We start from the raw sequence: 23,444 nt of genomic DNA, 5'->3' as shown, positions 1-23,444 counted from the left end.
TCTCTCTCTAAATATATTTACACCCATATGCATTTAGAAAGAGAGATACCTTTCGGAGGTTGAAATCCTATTGAGAAACATGGAAAAAGGAGCCAGGCACCGGAACAACACTGAAAAGAACCACCCAGGTGGGAGCAGTTCGCAGGAGGCTGATTCTGGAGGGGGCGGAGTGGCCCTGAAGAAAGAGATTGGATTGGTCAGTGCTTGTGGTATCATTGTAGGTGAGTCCAATTCCTTTTCCCACCGACCGTTCCTCCCTGTCTGGTGGTCCTCTTGTAGAACCTTAATCCCTCAGGCCCCCAGCCCCGCAAAGCACTGTTTCTGCGTCCTGCTCCCTTAGAAAAGGGTTGTCGTTCACCTGTGCTATCGCCTACACAAACGGATTAAGTTTGAGAGGTATAGGACGTGTTGTATATCATGCATCTCTTCCCCCAAACCAGTCCTGTCCAGTGTTTGGGGAATGGAGCACTTAGGGGACACGCTCCTGGCTGATGGTCAGTGTTGCCTGCAAGCTTCCTGAAAATATAGGTCTCTGGGCTTGACACTGGAAGGCTGATTCCAGTGACTTAAGGTAGGACTGGGGAACCTAGATTTTTAACAGGCTTTTCTGCAGCCATCTCCTTACCAGGCTGTGGACTGGCTTTTGAGACATATTTAGGAGCTATTTGGTTTTACTTTATATGAGACTATGGGTCTCGGGGGTGTGTAATAAAAATAGCCACAACAGCAGTATAAGGGTGCCTTGCCTTTCTCTAGCTTTTCCATCTTATCCAGCACTTTATCTTGTGAAGTAGATGTGACAGGGCTGTTATTCCCATTTCATGGGTGAGGAAATAAATTATGGAAGAAAAGACACGACAGATTGTACCTTTCTGTAATTGTGTAGTTGGCAGCTTCTCTCATTGCTTAGTGGAGGTGTGTAATATCCATGTCCCTTACCTCATGGAAGACCCTGTGAGGTTCTGAAGGGAAACAGAAGTAACTAGAATGGGGAGTCCGGCTGAAGGCTTTGAAACTGGGGAGCCTGAGTGTCCCCGAGAGTGCCGGTGCAGGCCACTCCAACCCTCTAACTGCGCTCTACCAGGCAGGGGTCCTAAATATGGCCCTGTCTCTAGACAACACACAGTCCTCTTTCCAGAGAGCCCCTGTAGATGCGCAATGGTTCATTACTGCCCTTACTCCAGAAGGTGAGAGTTTCTTCTGCTGTCTTTGGGAGGGGGCCTTACGTTTTCCTCAGAGAAAGGGGTACAGGACAGTCAGGCCAGATCAGTTTCTGTGCAGACTTCCTATTGAAGGCTTGTACTGTCCTGATGCCCACAGACCAGTTTCTCTGGATAATCCCATGGTCCTCATGGTAGCACAGAAGCATTTTGGCAACTAAGCAATGCTGACATTGGAGAACACCCTTGAAATCAAATAATATCAGTACAGCATTCAGATAATCCTCTTCACCTCTGCACCCAGCCTTCAGTGTTATCGCCACTCAGCTTTCAAAGTGGAATGCTGCTCTGTCTAATTCTCTGACTCTGGTAGGTTTCCAGGCATCTACAGTTACAAGTACGGTAATGTTATTTTAGAATATTATAGTCAGGATTTTAATCTCTCATTGTCTTTTCTCTATCTCGCCTTTATTGCAACTGCTCTAAAAAATGAGATCAGCAAAGTCCACAATATGTACAGCACATGCCAATTTAAGGTCTATAAATATCCCAGAGCTGTTACCTCTTTCACCAGTTTGACTGAGAGGATTAAGTACTTTCCTCCCTTTGGGAAGATTCTGATTCATACACAGATGTTTATACCCACATGCACATGAGCACAATCAGACCTCCTTCCTGCCTCAACCTTGCTCACCCACCCCTATATATGTGCAAGTATTCAAGGGTTGAGGATATTTTACTATATAATGGGCTTGTTTTTGTCTCTTTCTTTAGTATTTTTCTAAGACTGTGAAGAAATGGGAGTGTCCAGGTGTAAGAGCTATGGCTTTTTGTTGGATCAATGCTACTAATGATTTGTCCACAACCTCATGGATAGCACTTCGGTGTAAGAATAGTCCCAGTGCTCCTACTGGTATTGTAGCAAGAAGAATAACAACTCTGGTATTCTATGGTGAAAAGAGGCCCCAAATAGATGATTTCAGAGAAATCAGGGTATTATTCCAAAGTTCAAGAATCCTTGTAGAGTTAACAGTCATGATTGTATCTCCATTTAAGCTGAGACACACATTTCCCCTCTAGGGTGTTGTGGGGGCAAAATCCTTTCCACTTCCCCTGCCCGTGTGGCTGTTGATTTACAAAAGTGCTGAGTAGCTGCCCTGTCCTCTAGAGGGGTTTCCGAGTAGATGACAGTGATTCAGGTTTTTTCAAGACCAAATGCAAAAATAGAAATGGCATTCTGCACATGAAATTCAGTGATCCTAGTGTTCAGTGTCAACACTGTGGAAGAAAGAATTCGAAGATATAAAGAGAAAGGAAATTTCCTGAGTGAATTAGATCACGAGGTATGGAAAAATAGCAACTGCCCCAAATTGATCTCATATCCAGTTAACTTAGAGATAAGTTAAACAATGTTTCAGAAAACATTATAAAAATTTCATTCACAATCAGCATCCATAATTTAAAATAGGAATAAGGACTTCGCTGGTGGTCCAGTGGTTAAGAATCCGTCTGCCAAAAAAAAAAAAGAATCCATCTGCCAGTGCAGGGGTTATGGGTTCGATCCCTGGTCTGAGAAGATCCCATATACCTCAGGGCATTTAAGCCCATGTGCCACAACTACTGAAGCCTGAGCACCTAGAACCTGTGCTCTGCAACAAGAGAAACCACGGCAATGAGAAGCCAGTGCATCACGTGGAAGAGTGGCTTCCACTCGCCACAGGTAGGGTATGTCCATTCATAGCAACAAAGACCCAGTCCAGCCATAAAGAAATAAATAACAATTTTAAAATAAAATAGGAATAACAAGGTGGTCGGTGTTACAGAAATATAAAATGAACCAATAGAAGATGCAGGCTCTAGAGTTATCTATAATCTGATTGGAGAGATAAGTTTTATATGCATTAGCCAAAGAACATTGGAAATTTATGATACGGTTGAGTTACTTAAGGAGGAAAAAGTTAGGTGAATGGTGAGAAGCACAAAGAAAGAGAAGTTCTCACTGAGAACTAGATTAAGAAGCCTCTTGAAGGACATGAAGAAAGATAGAATAGAGAAGATAATTCTGGAAGATTTGGTAGGTAGAAGGGCAACAACTAAACTGTTATTTCCTTGAGCAAAAAAAATGTGTCTGAATCTTTAGTGCTTAGCAGAGTCCCTGACTTGAAATAGTTACTCAAATGATTGTTGAATTTAATTGACTCTTTGACAAAAATATGAAGACAGTAGTAATAAAGTGTTTATTTGAATGGCTGTTGGGAACCTGACTTGAAAATCTTTTAAGCTAGGAATAGTTTCATCAACTTGGAAATGAGGTTGTCCAGTTTTAATTTTTTTTTTTTTCAGTTTTAATTTTTAAACATCATCTTTGCCCTAATTTAACCAGGCTATTGCTCACCACATATTTGGCCAAAGAAACCTGTTGGCAATAGGTGAACTTAGATTTCTTCATGAATGTGGAGTCCCCCTCAAAATCTAAAGAAAGTACAAAAGAGCCACAAAATTCATTAATTAATGCTATCAAAGCTACTGTTATTATTAAAAATTTATTATATGCCAGACACTTGTCCAATTGCCAAACATACATTCTTTTTTTTTTTGTAAGTATTTATTTATTTGGCTGTACCAGGTCTTAGTTGCAGCACATGGAATCTGGTTCCCTGGACAGGGATCGAACCTGGGCCCCTGCATTGGGAGTATGAAGTCACTGGACCACCAGGGAAGTCCTACATTGTCTTATTTATCCCTCACAATAATCCCATGTGGTAAGCACTTCTTAGCCCTCCCTCCACATAAGGAAATAGAGGCTCAGAGAGACAAGAAACTTGGTGAGGGTCACACAGCTGAAAAATATTAAAGATTCAGACCTACAGCTTGTCTAAATCCTAAATGAAACTCATAAGCATTATTCTCTACTCTCAATTGTCATGTCCTAAAAGAGGTGTTTGCCTTCAGATCCTGTGCAGAGGTCCTTATTTGTTTTTATAGACGAAGCACTCAGTGTTGTGTTCCTTGCAAGGAAGTGTCCCAATGTAAACAAGATCTGAGCAGTCAGTTGAGAGCTGAAGTACCAGTATAGCCGCAGGAAGACACTGGTGGGGGGTTGGAGCCTGAGGTGTGCTGGCTCCACTATTGCAGGATGTGGTCAGCACAGACCATGCTTCCACTGACTCTCCCACATGCTCGCTCCTCCTTTCTGGACCGGCGTTCTCTACTGGAAAAACCATAGCTTTCCATAAACTCTTTATATATTACCTTATTTAATCCTGACCACCATTCTGTGGAAATAGATATTATAACTCTGTTTTAAACATGGGGAAATGGAGTCACAGACCCTGGAGGACTGACTACTGAGATCTTCTGACTCCAGAGTCAAAGCTCTTAGCCATTTCCTGTTTCTAATTGGTAACCAAGAGAGGCGGGAGGGAGGCTGATGTGTCTTGTGTGGTGGGGAAGTGTGCCATGCAGGACCATAGCCCTGACATTGGAGTTGGGAAGGGACATGGGTATCTGATACTGGAAAAGTTGGGGGAAAACTTTTTTAAAAGGCTGTTTGTCAACAAAGAAGCATACTGTAGGTGTAACCATACTGAAATGGCACTGGGCTGATTTGGAAATATTTCAGGTCCAAAGATTTTCAGACCCATGTATTTTGACACCATTTGAGCAGATTTTACATTTTAGTCTTTGATTTAATGTATTAGCTTTCTAATTCCCCAGATGTCTATTGGATATTAACCAGAGGGCTGGAGTGTGAAAATTCTTCTCAAATTTGTACTTCAGTTTTTGGGTTTTTTTTTTTTCCAACATGAGAGGGGTTAGGATTTGGTTCATTCAAGATGAAAACATGTTTAAAACTCTCATTGTTCTCAAAGAAAACTTTGAGACAGAAGCCAAGTAGGATACTTTTCAAAACAAACACATCTTGGTAAACAGAGAGAGGTTATACTCAGTGGTGTAATAATAATGAGTAGCTACCATTTACTGAGCACTGCCACATACCAGATCAGTGCTCTATGAGTATTTTCATCTAAGCCCATGAAATAAGTACTATTATGGAAAGGGTGGAATTGAATGAATAAATAACTGGCAGTGGCAGAGCCAGGATTCCCATCCAAGTCATTGAACTCTGAAGCCACTGGGCTTAATCAAAATGCTCCACAGGGTGGCTGGAACCAGGGATCCTGGTGCTTCCTACCTCCAGGAACTAGGGGGCTCAAGGAGTAATCTAGTTGAGGCAGGGCTGCTGGCAGGGCTCCAATATGCTGTCTCAAAGAGCAGAGTTACGCAGAATAAATGACTAGCAGGAGACACTTAGGGTTGGGGAAAGAAAATAGAAACCCAGCAGGTAAAAAAGATGTCCAGAGAAACAGAATCAAACAACCCATTCTATTTAGAAAAGCAACAACAAAAACACCCTGTACCCAGATCAGATGACCTCAGAGAGGCCAGCACCACATATACCACTTTTTCTGAATTAAATTGGCTTATTGAGGTGGTATGGGCATACTGGGTGAGACTTTCAGGTTGCCCAGATACCAGGGTTTTCTGCTTTCCTCTGCGGGTTAATCCAGCAGCAGAGCTGCCTACCAAGAAAGCCTTAGGAATGTCTGTTGTTGCTCTTGTTGTTTGTTGTTATTTTTTGTTTGTTAGTTTGTTTTTGACTGCGCTAGGTCTTCATTGCTGCATGCTGACTTTCTCCAGTTGCAGTGAGCGAGAGCTTCCCATTGTGGTGGCTTCTCTTGTTGCAGAGCATGGGCTCTAGAACATGAGGGTTTCAGTAGATGTGGTGTATGGGCTTAGTTGCATGTGGAATCTTTCTGGACCAGGGATTGAACCTGTGTCTCCTGAGTTGGCAGGCAGATTCTTAAACGCTGGACCACCAGGGAAGTCCTTGTTTGGTTATTATTGTTTGGAGATGGTGAGAGGGTATCAAAAAAGCAGGAATGAGCAAATAACCCCAAGAATATATCCTGAACTACCCAAAACAACCAAAAGGAGTTCATCCCTTCTAATTTTTAACTTCCAACTGAGAGAGTGCAGAGCAAGAAAGACCATGCCTTGTTCCCCTCCCAGAACATGTCTGCAAAGCAGGCCCCCTGGGCTCTTCTCCCTGGAAATCTGTAAACGACAAAGTGCAGGCTCCTCCCTGGCACAGGTATGGGGGCTACCGGCCACAGGATTCTGATCATCCCATATTTTAACATTTAACAAATACTCATTCAACATTATATGCTAGGCCTTGTGCTAAGCACTGGTGAATTTTATTTCTAAGAAGCCAAATTGTGCCTCAAGTCTATTTTTTTTTCTCAAGTCTATTTTAAGCTGTTTTATTTATAGAATGAATGAAGTCTGAGCCGAAAAGCTTTATCAATCACATCTCATCCCTCATCCATTGTCACGGTCACAGCTCTTCACATTGGTTTTCTCCCTGCGGTTAATATCTTCAGCATTACCAGTGACGTCACTTCTGGGGAGAGGGTTTCATAATGTGCCTTGAGATGTTCTGGGCAACCTCACATTGAGCAGCATATTGTGAAGGCCAATTACCCAGGGGGTGTTTCGTTGCTGCAGAATTGTTAGTGTACTTTTCTCACTATGTATAGAGTTTCAAGGTGCCTGTACATCTGTGAGATTCGTAAATGCTTTAGCAGCCTCTTTAGAGTACAGTACTGCATAGCATGTTTAATCAGCAGCTGATACAGGCAGGTCAGGTTGTCTAGGGATAAGGAGACATTTGCTAAGTGGTTCCTGATGCTGGGAATAGAAAGCATATGATGAATTTTCCCATGATTTGTATTATGTTGTGAACAGGGAGGAACCATTGTTGATATCAGAAAAGGAAGGGCTTTGGAGATAGTCTTGGGTTTGTAAACTGCTTTCCTATTTACAAGCTTTGTAACCTGGAATAAGTTTATTGGCAATAAAATAGAAATTTCTTGTGAAATGCTAAACTGGCTGGTATCCAGCAGTTTATATTCAATAAATATTAGTTTCTTTCTTTCCTAAGCTCATCCTCCACCACCCCCACTTCCCTTATCCCCCCCTCGCAACCCCATCCCCACACTCATTCATTTTGGTTCAAAACCAGGTTAGATTGATCGGGTGATGGGAAGAACTGGCCAATTCAGCCCAAGTCTGACCTGTTTATCAAGTAGACAGTGTTTTTCCTTTTCTCTGTTGACTCGAGTCTACTTACTCATCAGCTTCTTGTGCTTCCCCTCTTCTAGGAAGCTTTTTCTGAGCAGCCCCCACAAGTGACGTTGTGCATCCCTAATATCTTGTCATGTATTGCGATTGCTTTCATGCAACTTCTGCTTTCCCTGGTGTTGTCAGTTCTGTGTCCACGTGCATCATGTCACCACAATTCCCTGGGGACGGGGACTGAGTCTTTCTCATTTTCATATCCTCATGTATTCAGCCTGGCATGGGTAAGTGCGTAGAAAGTATTTGTTGAATAATAGCAGTCCATCTAAGCCAAACCGTCCATTAGAGATCTGCCTCCCAACAATGTGAATATGCTTTCTCTTGGCCGCCTGTGGGATCTTAGCTCTCCAGCTAGGGATCAAAGTTGTGCCCTCTGCAGTGGAAACAGAGTCTTAACCACTGGACCACCCTGAAAATGCTTAACAAACTGAACTTACTGAACTGTACACTTACAAATGGTTAAGGTGGTAAATTTAGTGTTGCATTTGAAAAAAAAGTTTTAGCTTAAAAACTAGTTATTCCCGTAAACAATAAATTTTTACATGTAGCAAAAAACAAGCAAAACACAAAGCATGCTAAATCTCATCTAAGTTCAAATTTGAAAAAGACTTTAGAAATTAACATTGAGGCTTACCTCAGCCTCAGCACTATTATATTTTGGGTCAGATATTTTGTTGTTTTTGGGGGCCTTCCCATGCACCCCCTCACCAGCTGTGGCAACCAAAAATGTCTCCAGACACTGCCAGTTGTCCCCTGAAGGTGGGAAGATGGTGCAAAATTGTCCCTGGATGAGCACCACTGAGGTAGACAAAGCCTCTTACTATTGGTGCCTGGTTTCCCAATCAGACAGGGAGACGCTGGACACCTGCTGTGAATCCTTAATGGACATTTTTGAGGGCTCAGCAGTCTTAGCCCCTCAGGCCAGGATGCCTGTCTTTCAGTGTCTGGTAGGTGGTGGTTGGCTCCATCTATTATGTTAAAAGTCCATGTGTGAACTAGTTCTTCCCAATTACGTTTTAAAGCAAGAATGTACAGAGTGGGTGCTCAATAAATACTTTTTGAGATGCAATTACCTGTTGGCCGCCCACCTGAAGCATCTAAAAATCATACCTAGACAAGTAAACATGCTCAGAGAATGCTTCACGGCCCTGGCGCTGCAATGCTATTTCAGAGCCAAACTTCCAAGGTGAAACCATTATTGGTGTCTTATAGAGACTGTCTCTACCCCTACTATTGCAAATCCTAGCAACTCCTTATATTTGTGATCATTAAGCGGATTATAAAGTGCTTCCATGCATGTATGTTCGCCTTTGATCCCCACCATAACCTCGTGAGGTAGGCAAGGCAGGAGCAAGTATTCCTATTCAGCAGGTGTAGGGACACTAAGAAAAATTCAGGCCACTCAGCTTGTGAGTGGCAAAGCAAGGACTCAGTGGCTCCTCTGACTCTTAAGTCTAGCACCCATTTCATTCTTCAGCAAGGAATCTAAACCAGCAGAGTCCTAAAGCTCCTTCCCCATCTCTGTTCCACAAGAGACGGCAACCACACAGGGTGTGTTTTGGAGTCCTGACCTGCCATCACCCTGAGGTGGCTGTTTGTACAGTCCTGATGGAAAGTGGAGATAGGATGAGAGGCATGGTGAGCTTTTAGGCCTGCTGTGAGGATCAAAGCCTGGCCTCAACGTGCTGACCCCATTTCCATGCTGTTCTTGCAGTCCTGAAAATCCTGAGACCCTTCCAACCATTTTGTGGGAGAAGCACAAAGATTTGCCCTGGTTTTGTCTGGACATCATGGAAATGGACAGAACCTCCAAGGTCCAGGAGAAGCCCTGGCTAGATTCCAAGACTAGCATGAGTCAGTAGAGAAGGCCAAAGCCTTTTGGATCTGAGGGTCTGTTGGGCAGTAGAATCTGTAATTCCATGCCCTAGGACATTCTGTGATGGCTGCAGCATTCTAGCGTGGACAGGCCTGGAAGTGAGTAAGGCCTTAATAAGAATCACATGGGTATTGGTCCACAGGTGGAAGTCAGCGATTTTTCACGGCCAATGTGGATTTTCTCAATTCCAGCAGTTTTTCTAGTGATGACTTGCCCACTGATACAACTTGGCCCCTTCTTAATGGAGTGGTTCACTTGGCTTTTCTTTGACAGAACAAGCCAATCTGGACCTCATTGTCCAGGCATCCTAGGGCCCATTTTTTACTAGAGAAGATCTGTGTGATAAGATGGTTATTTCCCTAATTGGGGTCGATGAAAGAGAGGATTGAAAACCCAACCGACCCTGGCTCTACCAGACGGTTGGGCATCTTGTTCTCAAGTGGCTTTGTAGATGATGAGTCTAAGAGTAAAACAATGGAGAAAAAAATTCCTACTGTAATCAACTTCTTCCAACCTCTCATCAAGAAAGGTTCATAGTCAAAGGTATAAAAGCCTTTCCCCAGTTCTCCTTTTTCACAGCCATTCCAGAAAAGCCTCACTTGGACAGTGTAAAAACCCTGCAGTTAAGGTATGTGTGGGGTAATTTCTCAAGGAGAGGCAGCTCAGTAGGAAGAAGCTCTGGGCCAGGAGTCCAAGGACATGGCCTCTCATCCAGGCCTTGCTACCTAATGCAATATGTGACTTTGATCATGGCTCTTCGCCTCTCTGAACCTTAGTCTTCACAATAGTAAATAGGGATGAGAGTGCCTGACCTGTGCACCCAAGAAAGTAGTTGTGAGAATCAAGTAAGGTAATGGGCATGAATCTTTCGTAACTCATCGCTGAAGGTGGTATTGCAATAGAAGGAAAGAATCAGATCTGTGTTCCAGTTCTTTAATAAGCAACTTCTGTGAACCTTTCTCATTGTCTATAGGGTGGAGCATGTAAAACTGATAATTTTCAGGGAAAAGCTTGAGGCTATGATGGTGACTGCTAATTTAACCTGTGATTTAAGTAAATAACCACCTCTCTGCATCTCAGGTTCTTCATCTGTAAAATAGGGAAAATAATACCTCCTTCATTTTCTCCATTTGGAAAAATGAGAATAATGGTTGCCCTAGTTTCTTTCCCTATAAAGTAGAGATGGTAATACCAGCCAGTCTACTCTCAGCAGCGGAATAAGTGGGTTGCTTTACTGATTTGCCTACAATACACACTTGACATATTTCACAGGTTTTGGAGGTTCCAGATAAACAGGTGTATTAAACTGCTCCATGGAGGTAAGCTGTAGATTGACATCAAACATTACTTATTCGATAAATACTTATAGAGTGCTTATTAATACTTTGTGACATTCCACAGGTAAACAATACAGTGTCTACTCTCATGGAGCTTACAGTCTTGTGAGGGAGATATATATTAATCAAATAATTACACTAAAGATTGTATATAAAAGGCATGACTTTTAAGTAAATGTAGTGTGAGTATTCTTTCGGCTCCAGTACATAGCTGTGCTCTGAGTGACATTCGTCTTCCTGTAGTCGTTCCAAAGGCTGCTAAGGAAGAGACATCTGATTCTGATTTTCTAGGTAGTGGCTTCCTAGAATCGGGGCGAGACATTCCTCTCCTTCCCATCCCCCACTTCTCAGTTTTGGTTAACATAATTCAATTTTTTTTCACTATTTATTTTTAAAAATTTTATTTTTCACTGTGCTGGGTCTTCGTTGCTGCATGGGCTTTTCTCTAGTGAGGCATGGGCTCTAGGGCATGTGGGCTTCAGTAGTTTCAGCACATGGACTCAGTTCCAGCATGCGGACTCAGTAGCTGTGGCTCCCAGGCTCTGGAGCACAGGCTTGATAATTGTGGTGCACGGGCTTAGAGGCATGTGGGATCTTCCTGGATCAGAGATTGAACCTAGTCTCCTTCATTGGCAGGTGTATTCTTTCACCACTGAGCCACCAGGGAAGCCCCCAAAATTTTTTGGCCATGCTGTGAGACATTTGGGATTTTAGTCCCCCTACCAGGGATCACAGAGAAGGCACTGGTGGCCCACTCCAGTTCTCTCGCTTGGGAAATCCCATGGACGGAGGAGCCTGGTAGGCTGCAGTCCATGGCGTCTCGAAGAGTTGGACTCGACTGAGCGGCTTCACTTTCACTTTTTACTTTCATGCATTAGAGAAGGAAATGGCAACCCACTCCAGTGTTCTTGCCTGGAGAATCCCAGGAGCGGGAGCCTGGTGGGCTGCCGTCTATGGGGTTGCACAGAGTCGGACACAACTGACGTGACTTAGCAGCAGCAACCAGGGATCAAACCCATACCCCCTGCCGTGGAAGCACGGAGTCTTAACCACTGGACAGCCAAGAAAGTCTCTATTTTTTTTCCCCTACTTTTATCTTTGTCATTTTAATTTGGTCAAAATCAAGATGGTTGATGGGGAGAACTCTTGTCCCAGTGCCAAGCCTCACCATCTGCTATAGGAGCTCCATGGAAGGACACATTATCCAAGAACCAGTGGAGACGGGAAGTAGTCAGACCCCCAGAAAGGGCTGTTGGTCTTGGACCGCCCACCCTCCACCTGGGATGATGGGGTGGGGCACGTGCTCTGGAAATGTCAGAGCAAAAGCAGGAGAACCAAAGTGCTCACTCATCTCCACTGGGGTGTTTTCTAAGAACCCTGAAGTAGAATTTGGACATTCTTCATTACTGAGAAAATGAGATCTTTTCAGTAACATCCACAGCCTTTTCCTGGTCCTGAGAAATTCCTGGCTATCGCCCCACAACCCCTTTCGGCATCTTAAAAACCAAAGTCAAAGCCTGTTTTTCTCCCATACTGATTATTTTTCCAATCCCTTGAGCTAGTTTTATAACCTTCTATTGCTCTCTTCTTGGCTGGCTTTAAAACGCCCTACAGATGACTCTTCTGATAAATTCCTGCCAGGCAAGGAGTTTACTGTTACTTTCCAGCACTATCAGCAGCCCCATCTCACATTCACTGTGGCAGGTGAAGGGTCGTTTGACGCTGACTGTCCCAGGATGCTACCAGGAGGCCCTTTAGTCTCTGCTGACCCAGCATTCATGCATAGCACACATGGGGGATGAGTTGAGAAGGGGGTTGAGAGGTAGCTTCTCATTCCAAGTCTCAGACTTAAAAAAAAAAATACCAAAAAAAGGAAAAGCCTTTTAAGAACTGGGGGCACCCAGGATTTCATTGTTCTCTCTCTCTTTGCCTGATGTTTAGATCACAAATTTAAACATGAGGGATTGTTTCTTCTTTTATCTTCACTTCTCTATGTAGCCCTATTCTGTTTGGATGGCTTAACCCAGGAGAAAAAAGGCCTGTTTGAGTCATAATGTGCCGCCTTTGTGTTTCAATCTAGCTGTGGCCCTAGACTCTCCAGTTGAGTATTTCAGTCTCCCAGCTGCTGGTAGTCTCCTCCTGGCCCCTCCCCTCCCTTGTTACTCATCTCAAGGAGCAGTTCTTTAGCTTGAAAAGGGGCAGCATATTCTACATCCCCAAAGAATGAAATATTACTGCTTTCAGGATGGGAATATTCTCTTTCCCTATGACTAAAATAACCTGGATGCACAGTCTGGAATTAAAAATTGAATTTTGGTTTAGAAGTGAACGTTTTCAGGACTGGAATGAGGCTGAGCTGTGATTGATATCTAAAAGTCCGTTTTCTAAATTTGAGCATAAAATCCCATAATCTGCATCTCAATTAGCCCAGAACTGGTTCCAGACCACTAAAGAGAGATGGTAGGAATTCAGAACAGTCAAATCCAACTGGCCTCTAGTACTCCAGCTCTGCATTTTGACTTGGATCCATTTAGTGTCTACTTCTTCCCCCCAGGCCCTCATTGGTGCAGCGGGGTGGGGCATGAAGAGGAAGAGGGAGCTTTCAAAGCACCTGACCCTTGGACCCTGACCCCTGGAATCATAAGATAGGAGAGCTTGGGAAGAAACGTCCCAGGAGCTGTCCCCACACTCCTGTTCCTCCCCTGCCCCAACACGTCCCAGCGGCCAACATTCAGTCCCTGGGGCCAGCCTCACCTGTCGAGAGCAGGCCAGCCCCTTATACACAGAGCTGATGTGGATTAGTGGAAAGAACCCTTGGATTAAGCATCAGGAGACTGACTTCTAGATCCAATTTTACCCATCAGTAGCTGTGGAATTTGGAGAAAGCCACTTAACCCCTCTGTGTCTTAGTCTCTTGGTTTGTGAAATAGGAACACCTGCCCTTTCTCCTCCTGAATTCACTGAAGTTGTTGTGAGAGGCACATGAAACAATGGAGGGGAATGACCTTTAGAAGAATGTAGAGCTAAGGCTTTGCACGTATTGCGTCCAGACAAACCACTTCTAAACTACAAGAGCTGTTTTTTTTTTTTACGGTTATTTCATGCTCTTCACCAAGGGTGGGGCTATTGTGTCTGGGGTAGAGGCCAGCCTCCAGGAGTGCTGTCCATACTTGTGGGTCTTGGAAACCCCCAGACACAGGGTATGACCACAGTCTGTCCAAAGGTATTGCCCTTCAGCTCATTTTTAAAGCTTTCTTACTGCACATTTTATAGCTCTTCCTTTTCCAGCCAGCCTTAAGTAAGGCATTTGTCACCACCCTGGTTAGACTACGTTTGGCCCAGTTGGAGCGCCCTGGAAGTTCCATTTGCACCACCATTTACTACTGTGTAGACTTAGGCAATGCACTTTCCTCTGTAAAATGGGAGAAATGATGTCTGACTCCATCGGCTTGTCCTGACGCTTACATGACACACGTAAAATACCTGACAAGTTCCTGATCTCCATGTCCATTGTCTGCTGCTCTTTCCCCTGCTAAGGAGAATTATTGCTAGACATACCTGCATACCTGGAGGGGATTTGTGCACCCCAAAGGCATTTTGTCTCAGATCAAAGGCGAGAGCACCTCCACCGTGCTGCCGCCTGCCAACTGTGCTGACTCCCTTTTCTCCGCTCTACTCTCTCGGTGCTTTTCACAGGGAACATCATCGGCTCTGGAATCTTCGTCTCACCCAAAGGTGTGCTAGAGAATGCCGGCTCTGTGGGCGTGGCTCTCATCATCTGGATTGTGACAGGCCTCATCACAGCTGTGGGAGCCTTGTGCTATGCTGAGCTCGGGGTCACCATCCCCAAATCTGGAGGTGACTACTCCTATGTCAAGGACATCTTTGGAGGCCTGGCTGGGTAAGAGAATACTGGGGGGACTAAGTGGTCCGGGAAGCCAAGGCCAGGGCTGTCCAGTGTGCTGAGGAGGGTGCAAGGCTTGGGGTTCCTCCACGTCACGGTTGCCAGTTCAGCCTGTGTCCCCTTGATCCCCCTCAGAGTGGCAGAGGAACCAGGCTGTAGTTTTAATCTCTGTTTAGGTTTTTGTTTGTTCTGCTCTGCTGCACCTTGTGGCTTGCGGGATCTCAGCTCCCAGACCAGGGATCGAACCTGGGCCCTTGGCAGTGAAAGTGTGGAGTCCTAACCACTGAACCACCAGGGAATTCCCTTAATCTCTGTTGACCTTAGAGAGCAAGATTCTATGAGTGAGAACAAGTAGAACTAAATGACAACTCTGATTGGAGATGCCCAGGGAAAGCACATCATGAAAACAAAGCCCTTTTATCCTGAAAAATAAGTGAGTTGTGTCTCTGATTTTCTCAGCCCCCACAGCCCAGATACTGAAGAGCTCAGTTCTAACCAAGGAGCCCAAGGGTATGGGGACACTTCCCCTTCAAACTTCACTCAGTACACCCTCTTGATACTCATGTAACTGGCCACACTCTTAGCATGCCCTGACTGTGAAGATTCTGGGGTTGCAGATTTTCTTTTCCACCAGTGGCTTCTGGGGGCCAGGGTGGTAGAGAAGAGATGATGAAACGATGAAAGGAGCAGAAGGAGAGAAGGAACGCTAAGACGTGGGTCGGAACTAGTTGAAATAGTGCTTCACTGTTAAACCAGTTTACTGTCAGCACAGAGAGCTAGGTGTCTCGTTCAGGCGGGGGCTGGTCTCCTCAGCATCCCAGAAAACAACAAGGAAACGCATCCCTTTAGCCCACCTGCCTCTCTTAACACTGCTGGCTGCTGAATCCCTGCCATGCCTGGCGGTGGGGGCGGGGGTCTTAATTCCTGTCTTGGCTCAAGTTCCATCTGGTTCCCCCGCAGGTTCCTGAGGCTGTGGATCGCGGTGCTGGTGATCTACCCCACCAACCAGGCTGTCATCGCCCTCACCTTTTCCAACTACGTGCTGCAACCGCTCTTCCCCACCTGCTTCCCCCCAGAGTCTGGCCTTCGCCTCCTCGCTGCCCTCTGCTTATGTAAGTACCATCTGGGCCTTGCTCAGGACAGTGTCTTCCTCGTGATCTGGTTCTCTCTTCTCTCCCTCTTTCTTTCCTCTCCTTTTAGTTATTTATTTTTTTCCCTCTCCTCCTTTTATTTATATATTTATTTATTTTCCTCTGCTCCTTTTATTTTTATGCCTTGTTACTTTTCAATTTCCAACACGCCTGCTGTGGACAAATGGATTCCACATATAATTGTGCTATGCTAAGCCACTTCAGTCGTGCCTGACTTTTTATGAGTCCCACCAGGCTCCTCTGTCCATGTGATTCTCCAGGCAAGAATACTGGAGCGGGTGGCCATGCCCTCCTCCAGGGGATCTTCCCAACCCAGGGGTCAAACCCATGTTTCTTATGTCTCCTGCATTGGCAGGGGGGTTCTTTACCACTGGCACCACCTGGGAAGCCCTCCATATATGATTATCTGGTTTAAAAAAAAAGAAGAAACTTAAGTAGCTGTTCAGAAGAAGTGTAATTTTCACTGGCAGGGTTTGCTTGTATATGAAGCACTTACATATGTATTATCTGATCCAAGCCTCACAACAAATCCATAAGGTAAGCTGGGCCAGTGTTACATTTTCTTTGAGCAGAAAAGGAAGTGGAGCCAGGAAAGTGAATTAGCCAACATTGTTCCTTCTCTTTACAGCACACGCACCACGCTGGAGGCTCCCTGCCACTCGTGGGAAGACTTTTCTGGCCTCTCCACCTCTGCCTCCACCTGCCAGCTCACATCTTAAACCTCTCTGTAAGGAGAGTGTAAAGGTGTGAGTTGGGAGAAAACAAATGCTGCACCCATGGTCTCCACCTTTCATGAATTTTCTAAGTAGGTAGAAAAGTCATATAGGCAGATTCCATGATTGGAATTCAATTGCAGCAAAAAATCTGAGAAGGGGAAAAGGTCGCTATGAGCTGCAGTAGGTTAGAGAGGCTATTTTGTTTTTCTGGCTGTGCTACGCAGTATGCAGAACTTTCCCGACCAGGGATTGAACTTATGACCCCTCCATTGGAAGCGCAGAGTCTTAACCACTGAACCACCAGGGAAGTTTCTTAGAGAGGTTTTATAGAAGCTTGGCAATCTGCATTTCTAGAAGTCTCAATACTTAATCTCTGGTCATCAGGGATCTCAGTGGATTGGGATATATCTTTTAACCAAAAAAACCCTAATTTCTAAAGTAAATATTTGGACTATTTCAGAGGTTCCTCTTCTAGAATCAACTTGGTCCCTGTCTTCCCATACCTTCCAACACATGTCACTTAGCTAAGGGCATTGACCATCCTGGTCACACTCTTTCCCAGGTCTTGATACTTTCTTCTATCCTGCTGGTGGGGAGGGGAAGGAGGGGTCACTCACCCTCCCTGGAGCTGGGGTGGGGCCTGAATGGTGGTCTTCTTGGCAGGTGTGCCCTCTTTGGCAGTGGTGTTCAGCCCTGGAATAGATTCCACATCTAGGCAAGTGGTATTGTGAGGTCAACATACTTGTTTGGAGCATATTCCTTGTGCTCGTGAATTTGGGGGCAGAGGGATGTGGGATCCCAAACCATGCTGCCTGAGCCCGCATCTCCACACCACTCTCTAAGTGCAGCCAGTGCCTGGCCAGGTCACCAGCTGCCTCCCGTGAGATGGGGGTGCAGTCGTGCGTGTGCTATAGGTTGCTGTGGCAAGGCTTGCCCGAGACAAGCGTGTTCTTACCACGGTGTGGGGCACCTCGTGGTCCTGTTTAGTCACTGAGGATAGTCACAAGCATAGTCATTTGGTCCTTGCTTGCTGGCTGGATCTGGAGCTGTGGGAGGTAAGAGGAGGGGGAAGGGGGTGTGGGAATGCCGGAAGAGTAGCTGTTTCTGCCATCAGACAGGTTAGTGGGGGTGGGAAGGGGGACCACAGAGTGCTGGCCACTGCTGTGTCAGCGTCTTGTACACACAGACATGGCTTCCTTTTTCCTGCTGATACTGCTTAAGTGTCTCAGACTAGAGGCCACCCTTACCCTTCATCTAGAAGTCAAGAACCCTGAGACTCTTCAGTCTCTTCCCCGGGAGAGAACCTGGGCTGCAGAATAGAGTTCCTCAGGCAGCCAGACCCCACTGCTTTCTTTGCATTCCCCAAACTCACTAAGGCTAGGTGGGTCACTCCTTGCACAAAGACACTCTAGAGTCTTGGAAAAGATGGGGTGAGAAATGATGGAAGGAATGAACAGATGTGGGTGAAGAGGTGGAAAGAATCTGCTGTAACTGCCTTGCCTGCTCAGAGCCTGGAGGGAGTGATGGGGGGAGGAGAGGGAGAGAGAAGAAACTGCAGATTTGGCTCAAGCTTATGCAACTGCAACTGCCACTTTGAGTTACTCTATTATTTAGGTCAAAGCTGATTATTCACTGCTAAGTCAGCAGAATATCCCTAGCCACCAGGCAGTAAAAAAAGAAAGTCTTTTATATTTTAATTAAATGAAAATCCTTTCTCCCTTCTCCAGAGCAAGCATATCAGTGGGAGGAGGGAGTTAACAATGGGAATGGGAGGGATTAAAACTTGGTTTTGGTACCTTCCTTTTGTGATTTGCTTGATTATTTTTCTCTCTTGTCTTCATTCCTTCCCTCTTTTCTTCGTTTCTTATTTTATAAGTAAATGACCATATTCTCGAAGTAAAAGAGTCAGTATGCAAAGAGAGTTGACCAGGAAAGCCTCCTCTTGTCTTTACCCCTCTTCCTCTGCCCAAAAGCCCTGGTAACAGTGGACGGGTATCCTTATAATTCTAAGTAAAATGCATCTCTCCACACTCACATGTGAGTGTACAGACATACATTTTGACAGGTTACTTCTGCAACTTATGTTTTTCTTCATTTAGCCACATTCAGTGACTACTACCTGAGTCCCTCGTTATAAACAAAGTGGTCCCAGTGACACAGGAGGAATGTGAAGTGTTCTAAGGTACCTTATTTGTACATCCTCCTCCCTAACTGTGGTTTTTCCTTCAGGATTTGTTTGTCCCCTCTCTCTTGGGGACTGGGCCACCTTTCACTCAGGCATCTCCTGACCTCCTTCCTCTCTTTTGGGGCTGGGGTTACATGCAGCGTCTGAATTGGAATCTTTTCTTCTCATTCAAGTCCCCCTCTTCCTGAATGCCTTGTACAAAAGAAGCTCCTTCTTTTTCCCCCTGAGGAGAAAAGTGTACCTTGCATGCATTTCACAAGCAAAAACAAACAAACAAAAACTTCTTGTTTTCTGTCTGTCTACTGTGATTCCTAAGAAACTAGTTTTCCAGGGCTTCAGATTTCTCGTCCTTCTTTCTTGAGTGATTTGAAAGGTTAAGGCCTTTTCTCTGTAGGTATTACTTTTACCCCTCAGTTGCTTTGCGATTCCTCCTCAGAAAGTTTCCAGATGCTTTGATAGATACTTGTGTGTGTTGTTTTGAAAATCTCTTGCAAATTAATCCCTTGACATGAGAAGATTCAGCAGTCCTTCCTAACTTCTAAATCCCTTATTCTCAGTTCATTTTCCTTTGAGGTTTCATATTCTCCAGCCCTAAACGTCTTATCCCCAAGCACTATATACATCACCTCTGTTAACTGGCCAGGGTTGCCTTCTTGCCCTTCTCTGGTCCCCAAAAGTTATGAGTGTCATATCAACCTTGGGAGTGTTGGGAAGGAAGAAATTTTCCTCTACCCTTCCAGGTTCTTCTGGCTAGTCTAAGAATTAAATTGACACGCGTGCTGCATACTAATTCACTTCAGTTGTGTCCAACTCTGCAACTCCAAGAACTGTAGCCCTCCAGTCTCCTCTGTCCATGGGATTCTCCAAGCAAGAATACTGGAGTGGATTGCCATGCCCTCCTCCAGGGGAATCTTCCTGACCCAGGGATCAAACCCACGTCTCTTACATCTCCTGCATTAGCAGGCGGGTTCTTTACCATTAGTGTCACCTGGGAAGCCCAAATTGACATGAGACAGATTAAAAAGAAAAAAATCAAACAAAAGTTTACTAACATGTATACTTAGACCCAGAAAAATTGAGTATACGCCCAAATGACCAAAACCCTCACCTTAAATACCATCCGCAGCTAAAGACAAAAGAGAATGTTGGTATGGAAGTTTAGGACTTCAAAGGGAGGAAAGTAATTGACATGAAAATGAAAAGTAAATGTTTGCTGGGGGTTGTGGAGACAACAGGACAGAAAGTGGACTATAATCTCTAATCTCCCCCTCGCCCAGCCTGTATTTTACAGGATCTCTGGTGATAGCATTGTTCCAGGAACAGTCCTCTATCTAAATTATTTTTAAGCAGTTGGGGGGAAGGGCAGAATTTCTTCCTGGATCTTGTGGGCCTTGATCATTTTGCAGCTTGAACTAGTCTGCATGCCAGAGACATTTTAGGGCGGCACATCTTGGTCCCCTGCAGTCTTGCCTTTGAAACTTTCTCTAGAATTTTCACAGTCCAAAGTTAATAGACTGCTTGATATCTCATTGAACCAATCTCTTAATCCTAACAATAGGTAGGTTCAGTTACTAATTTCAGGAGGCGGCGATATAGGTGGGCACTGAAAGTTAGGCCTATAGAGTATAAGCAACCAGGTATTTAATAAGAGGCATTTCTATGGAGACAAAGAAAAAAAAAGAGATTGATGGTTGGAGCAGATTATAAACCCAGTGTCTGAGTCCTGAGAGTCAGCAGCTGAGACTCCTAGATGTTAGGCTCTAAGCATCTTTTGCAGGTTGAAATGTCTCCGGTGATGTCATCTGGAATTCAGGTAAACTTCCTGAATGACTTTCAAAGCAACAGGTACAAAGACTATCTAAATGTGAGCTCTCTTAAGTGTATATCAGGTTGTTCAGTTCCAGTTCATAATCTTCAAGAAAACAACAGCTTTAGTTCTCAGTGATTTCAAGTCAGAAATGAGAGAAAAATTGAAAAACTTACTTGGGGAGTTGTAGCCAAATATTTGAGGAAACTAGAAGAATTCAGGATCTAGTCCAGTTTACAGGTAGAAAAACAAAACCTCAAAAGTGATTAACAGAATTAGATTCTAATGTCCTAAGTATGTATTATAGTTTCTATTGAACATAGTTTTTTTCTCTAAAATCACCTTCATCTTTACCAAAGATAGCCAACCAAATTAAGACTAATTTGTTTATAAAATAAATTTAGTCTTATTAAACTTTGCCTGATTATTTACATAAGTCCAGGCTTTTTAAAACATGTTTTGCTGGAACTTGTTCATAAGGAATCACCAGATTGAATTTTTAATTGCCTCTCAGGACCAGGAAGCCACACTGAACATGACATTAGATTCACCTGCAATACCTATGAATTTGGGTGAATTTTTCTCTCCTTGAGGTTCCTAAAATTATTCCAAGGTTCTTGCACCTGCCAGGAAGGAATCTTCCTTACTCACCAGGTAAAGCTGATGGGAACCCTGAAGTCAAGGTACCAGCTTGTCTTTCAAAGAGCTAGGCTCCATGAAGTCAATCTTAGTTCTTTAAAGCTGTCTGGTCATATCTAATTCTATGCGTGTCTCTCTCAAATGTGACAATCCGTCAAAGTAATGTAACCAATGTTTCTAATTGTATCATGTTATAGGGAGAACAGATTCTTATTGAACTTATACAGTTAGGTATACTGCCATGAAAATGAGACTACTCATTAACTTTGCACATATTGGAGACATCAGATAGGGAGAAAAAAAAAAGATAACTCTTTCATCTTTGTTAAGCAATTGTAAACTGTTATAACAGTTTATTTTTTTTTGGACTGGCAAACTCATGAATGCATACCATAATTTCTAAAAATATATATTACCTCATAATATAATGCTTTTTTCAATGTGGTACAAGTCATGTTTTTAATAAACACAAACTTCTTTAGTTTTTCTGTAATAAGACAGAAGATTTAGACTTGTTTAGCAGTTAATGTTTCAGTATTTTATCTTACTTGGAAGTGATAAAGACATTCATTGAAGCCCCATCATTTAACTTAGCAAAATTCCAAAGTTTTAAATTACTAAAAGATTTGGAGAAACTTTTTTTTTTGTCATCCTAGCGCAAGGGCCATGCTAATTTTCTCTGTATTATTCCAGCTTTAGTATATGTGCTGCCAAAGCAAGCACTAGAGACTGGTTTTAAGTAGGCATACCAGAAAACATAATGATCATTAAAGAGTTTATCTAAAAACTCTTGTCCTATTTACATTTATTTAATTTAGCTGTTCCAACAGTTAATGTTTAAATTACTGATAAAAACTTGATGAGACATTAGACAAAGTCAATCATCTCAAGTTATTTTTCTTGCTGACCAATTTTGTAACAGAGGTAACATGATCATATTTGATCTTTAGTAACTTAGGTACAATGAAAGATTATTCTTAATTTTGATAACTCTAAAGACATGTCTGTATTAATTAAACCAACAAACATAAACTAGCTTTAATACTGAGTATTTTCCCAGGTCACATGAAGCTGAAATTCATCTGGGCTAGTTTCTATTATATTTCTGAGAACTTAAATAAGCACCTGATTTCTTTAAGTCAGTTAAATAGAGCTCATTTACAAATTAATTTTGGCAGTACCACTTGGAGGTAGGAAATGCCACACATCTATAACATATGTGTATAGACATATGTGCACACATGTGTGCTAAGTAGCATCAGTCATATCTGATTCTTTGTGACCCTATGGACTGTAGCCTGCCAGGTTCCTCTGTCCATGAGATTCTCCAGGCAAGAATACTGGAGTGGGTTGCCATACCCTCCTCCAGGGGATCTTCCTGACTCAGGAACCCCTGACTCCTGCATGGCAGGCAGATTCTTTACCACTGAGACACTGGGGAAGCCCCATATAGACATATACAAATAGACAGACACAGAGACCTCATAGTCCCAGTCTAAAATTTCAGCCATGAATTGGGTATAATAATACAAAACCCACCTAATTGGACTTCTGGCAGATGGAACAAATCATGTTCACGTGGATTTCCAAGAAAAGAAGAAACTGCAAATCCATCAGTTAATCATCATATTGAGCTCCTATCTTGAGTGACATTATTTATATAGAATCTTGGAAGATATTAAAGGTTAGTGAAAAGATGGAATTACAACTAATTACAATATAGTGTGATGACAAAAGTGTGTACCACACAGAGAAAGCTGCTTCAAAGTTGGTAGAGGGGTGGCGGGAAAGGCTTCCAGGTTGAGCTAAGTCTAGGAGGGTAAACGGATGGTCTCCATCTGGGCAAACAATAGAATAGCGAGTAGAGGGAAGACCGTAGCCAAGACTTGGAGTTGAGAAACAAATAACTCCTTGGAGAAAAATGAGTACTTTTGTACGGGTAGAGCCTAGGAGAGAGACAGGAAATAAGGCAGAAGAGGTGCGTATGAGCCAGATTTTAATGTGCATGACCCAGATCTTAAAGGACCTTAGGTATCATGCAGAGAAGAGCAAACTACATCCAAGGAACCACTGAAGGATTTTGTGCAGAGGAGTAACATGATTAGATTCACATCTGAGTGAAGAAAAGAGCATGACACTTGAGGCAGGGAGACAAGTTAGCAGGCTAAGCATTTTTCCAGGCCAATTAGGTGGTGGCCCAAAATAAAAACAAAGTTACAAGGTGACAAAAACAAGGAAGAGTTAGAAGTAGAGTCAGCTGGCCATGTGACTGATTGACTGCTAAGAGGGAGAAATATAGTTTATCTACAAATCAAAATTAAATATGTTTCAAATGAAATATGTTTCTACTTAACTGTCTCCAGCATTTGTGATGAGCAGTTTACAATGTATTCTATTTTTGCCTTCCACATCCTTGCCAAATCCCTGAGATGCTGAATGGGTCTTTGGTTGGAAGTTTTCCTTCG

General features: G+C 43.6%; 2 protein-coding genes and 1 non-coding gene across 5 annotated transcripts in view; 1 reads left to right on the top strand and 2 right to left on the bottom strand.

Moving 5' to 3' along the window:
- Positions 1–23,444, top strand: part of SLC7A8 (solute carrier family 7 member 8) — a 52,707-nt gene that overhangs the window by 679 nt on the left and 28,584 nt on the right. For all 3 annotated transcript variants that reach the window (XM_061157802.1, XM_061157804.1, XM_061157803.1), the window contains exons 2-4: positions 38–221; positions 14,274–14,478; positions 15,442–15,593. In XM_061157802.1, the coding sequence (XP_061013785.1) occupies positions 80–221; positions 14,274–14,478; positions 15,442–15,593 (499 nt within the window). In that variant the 5' untranslated portion in view covers positions 38–79. The remainder of the gene's footprint in view (positions 1–37; positions 222–14,273; positions 14,479–15,441; positions 15,594–23,444) is intronic.
- The window catches only part of RNF212B (ring finger protein 212B), a 93,214-nt gene that overhangs the window by 55,871 nt on the left and 13,899 nt on the right, over positions 1–23,444 (bottom strand). The window lies entirely within an intron of this gene.
- LOC133067513 (U6 spliceosomal RNA) lies at positions 21,600–21,702 on the bottom strand. Its single transcript, XR_009695304.1, has one exon. It is a non-coding gene; the product is annotated as a U6 spliceosomal RNA (small nuclear RNA).

This window comes from Dama dama, chromosome 12, assembly GCF_033118175.1.
Source record: "Dama dama isolate Ldn47 chromosome 12, ASM3311817v1, whole genome shotgun sequence".
In the NCBI taxonomy this organism is placed as follows: Eukaryota; Metazoa; Chordata; class Mammalia; order Artiodactyla; family Cervidae; genus Dama; species Dama dama.
Note: the sequence above shows the minus strand (reverse complement) of the source record. Positions and strands in the feature narration are given on the sequence as shown.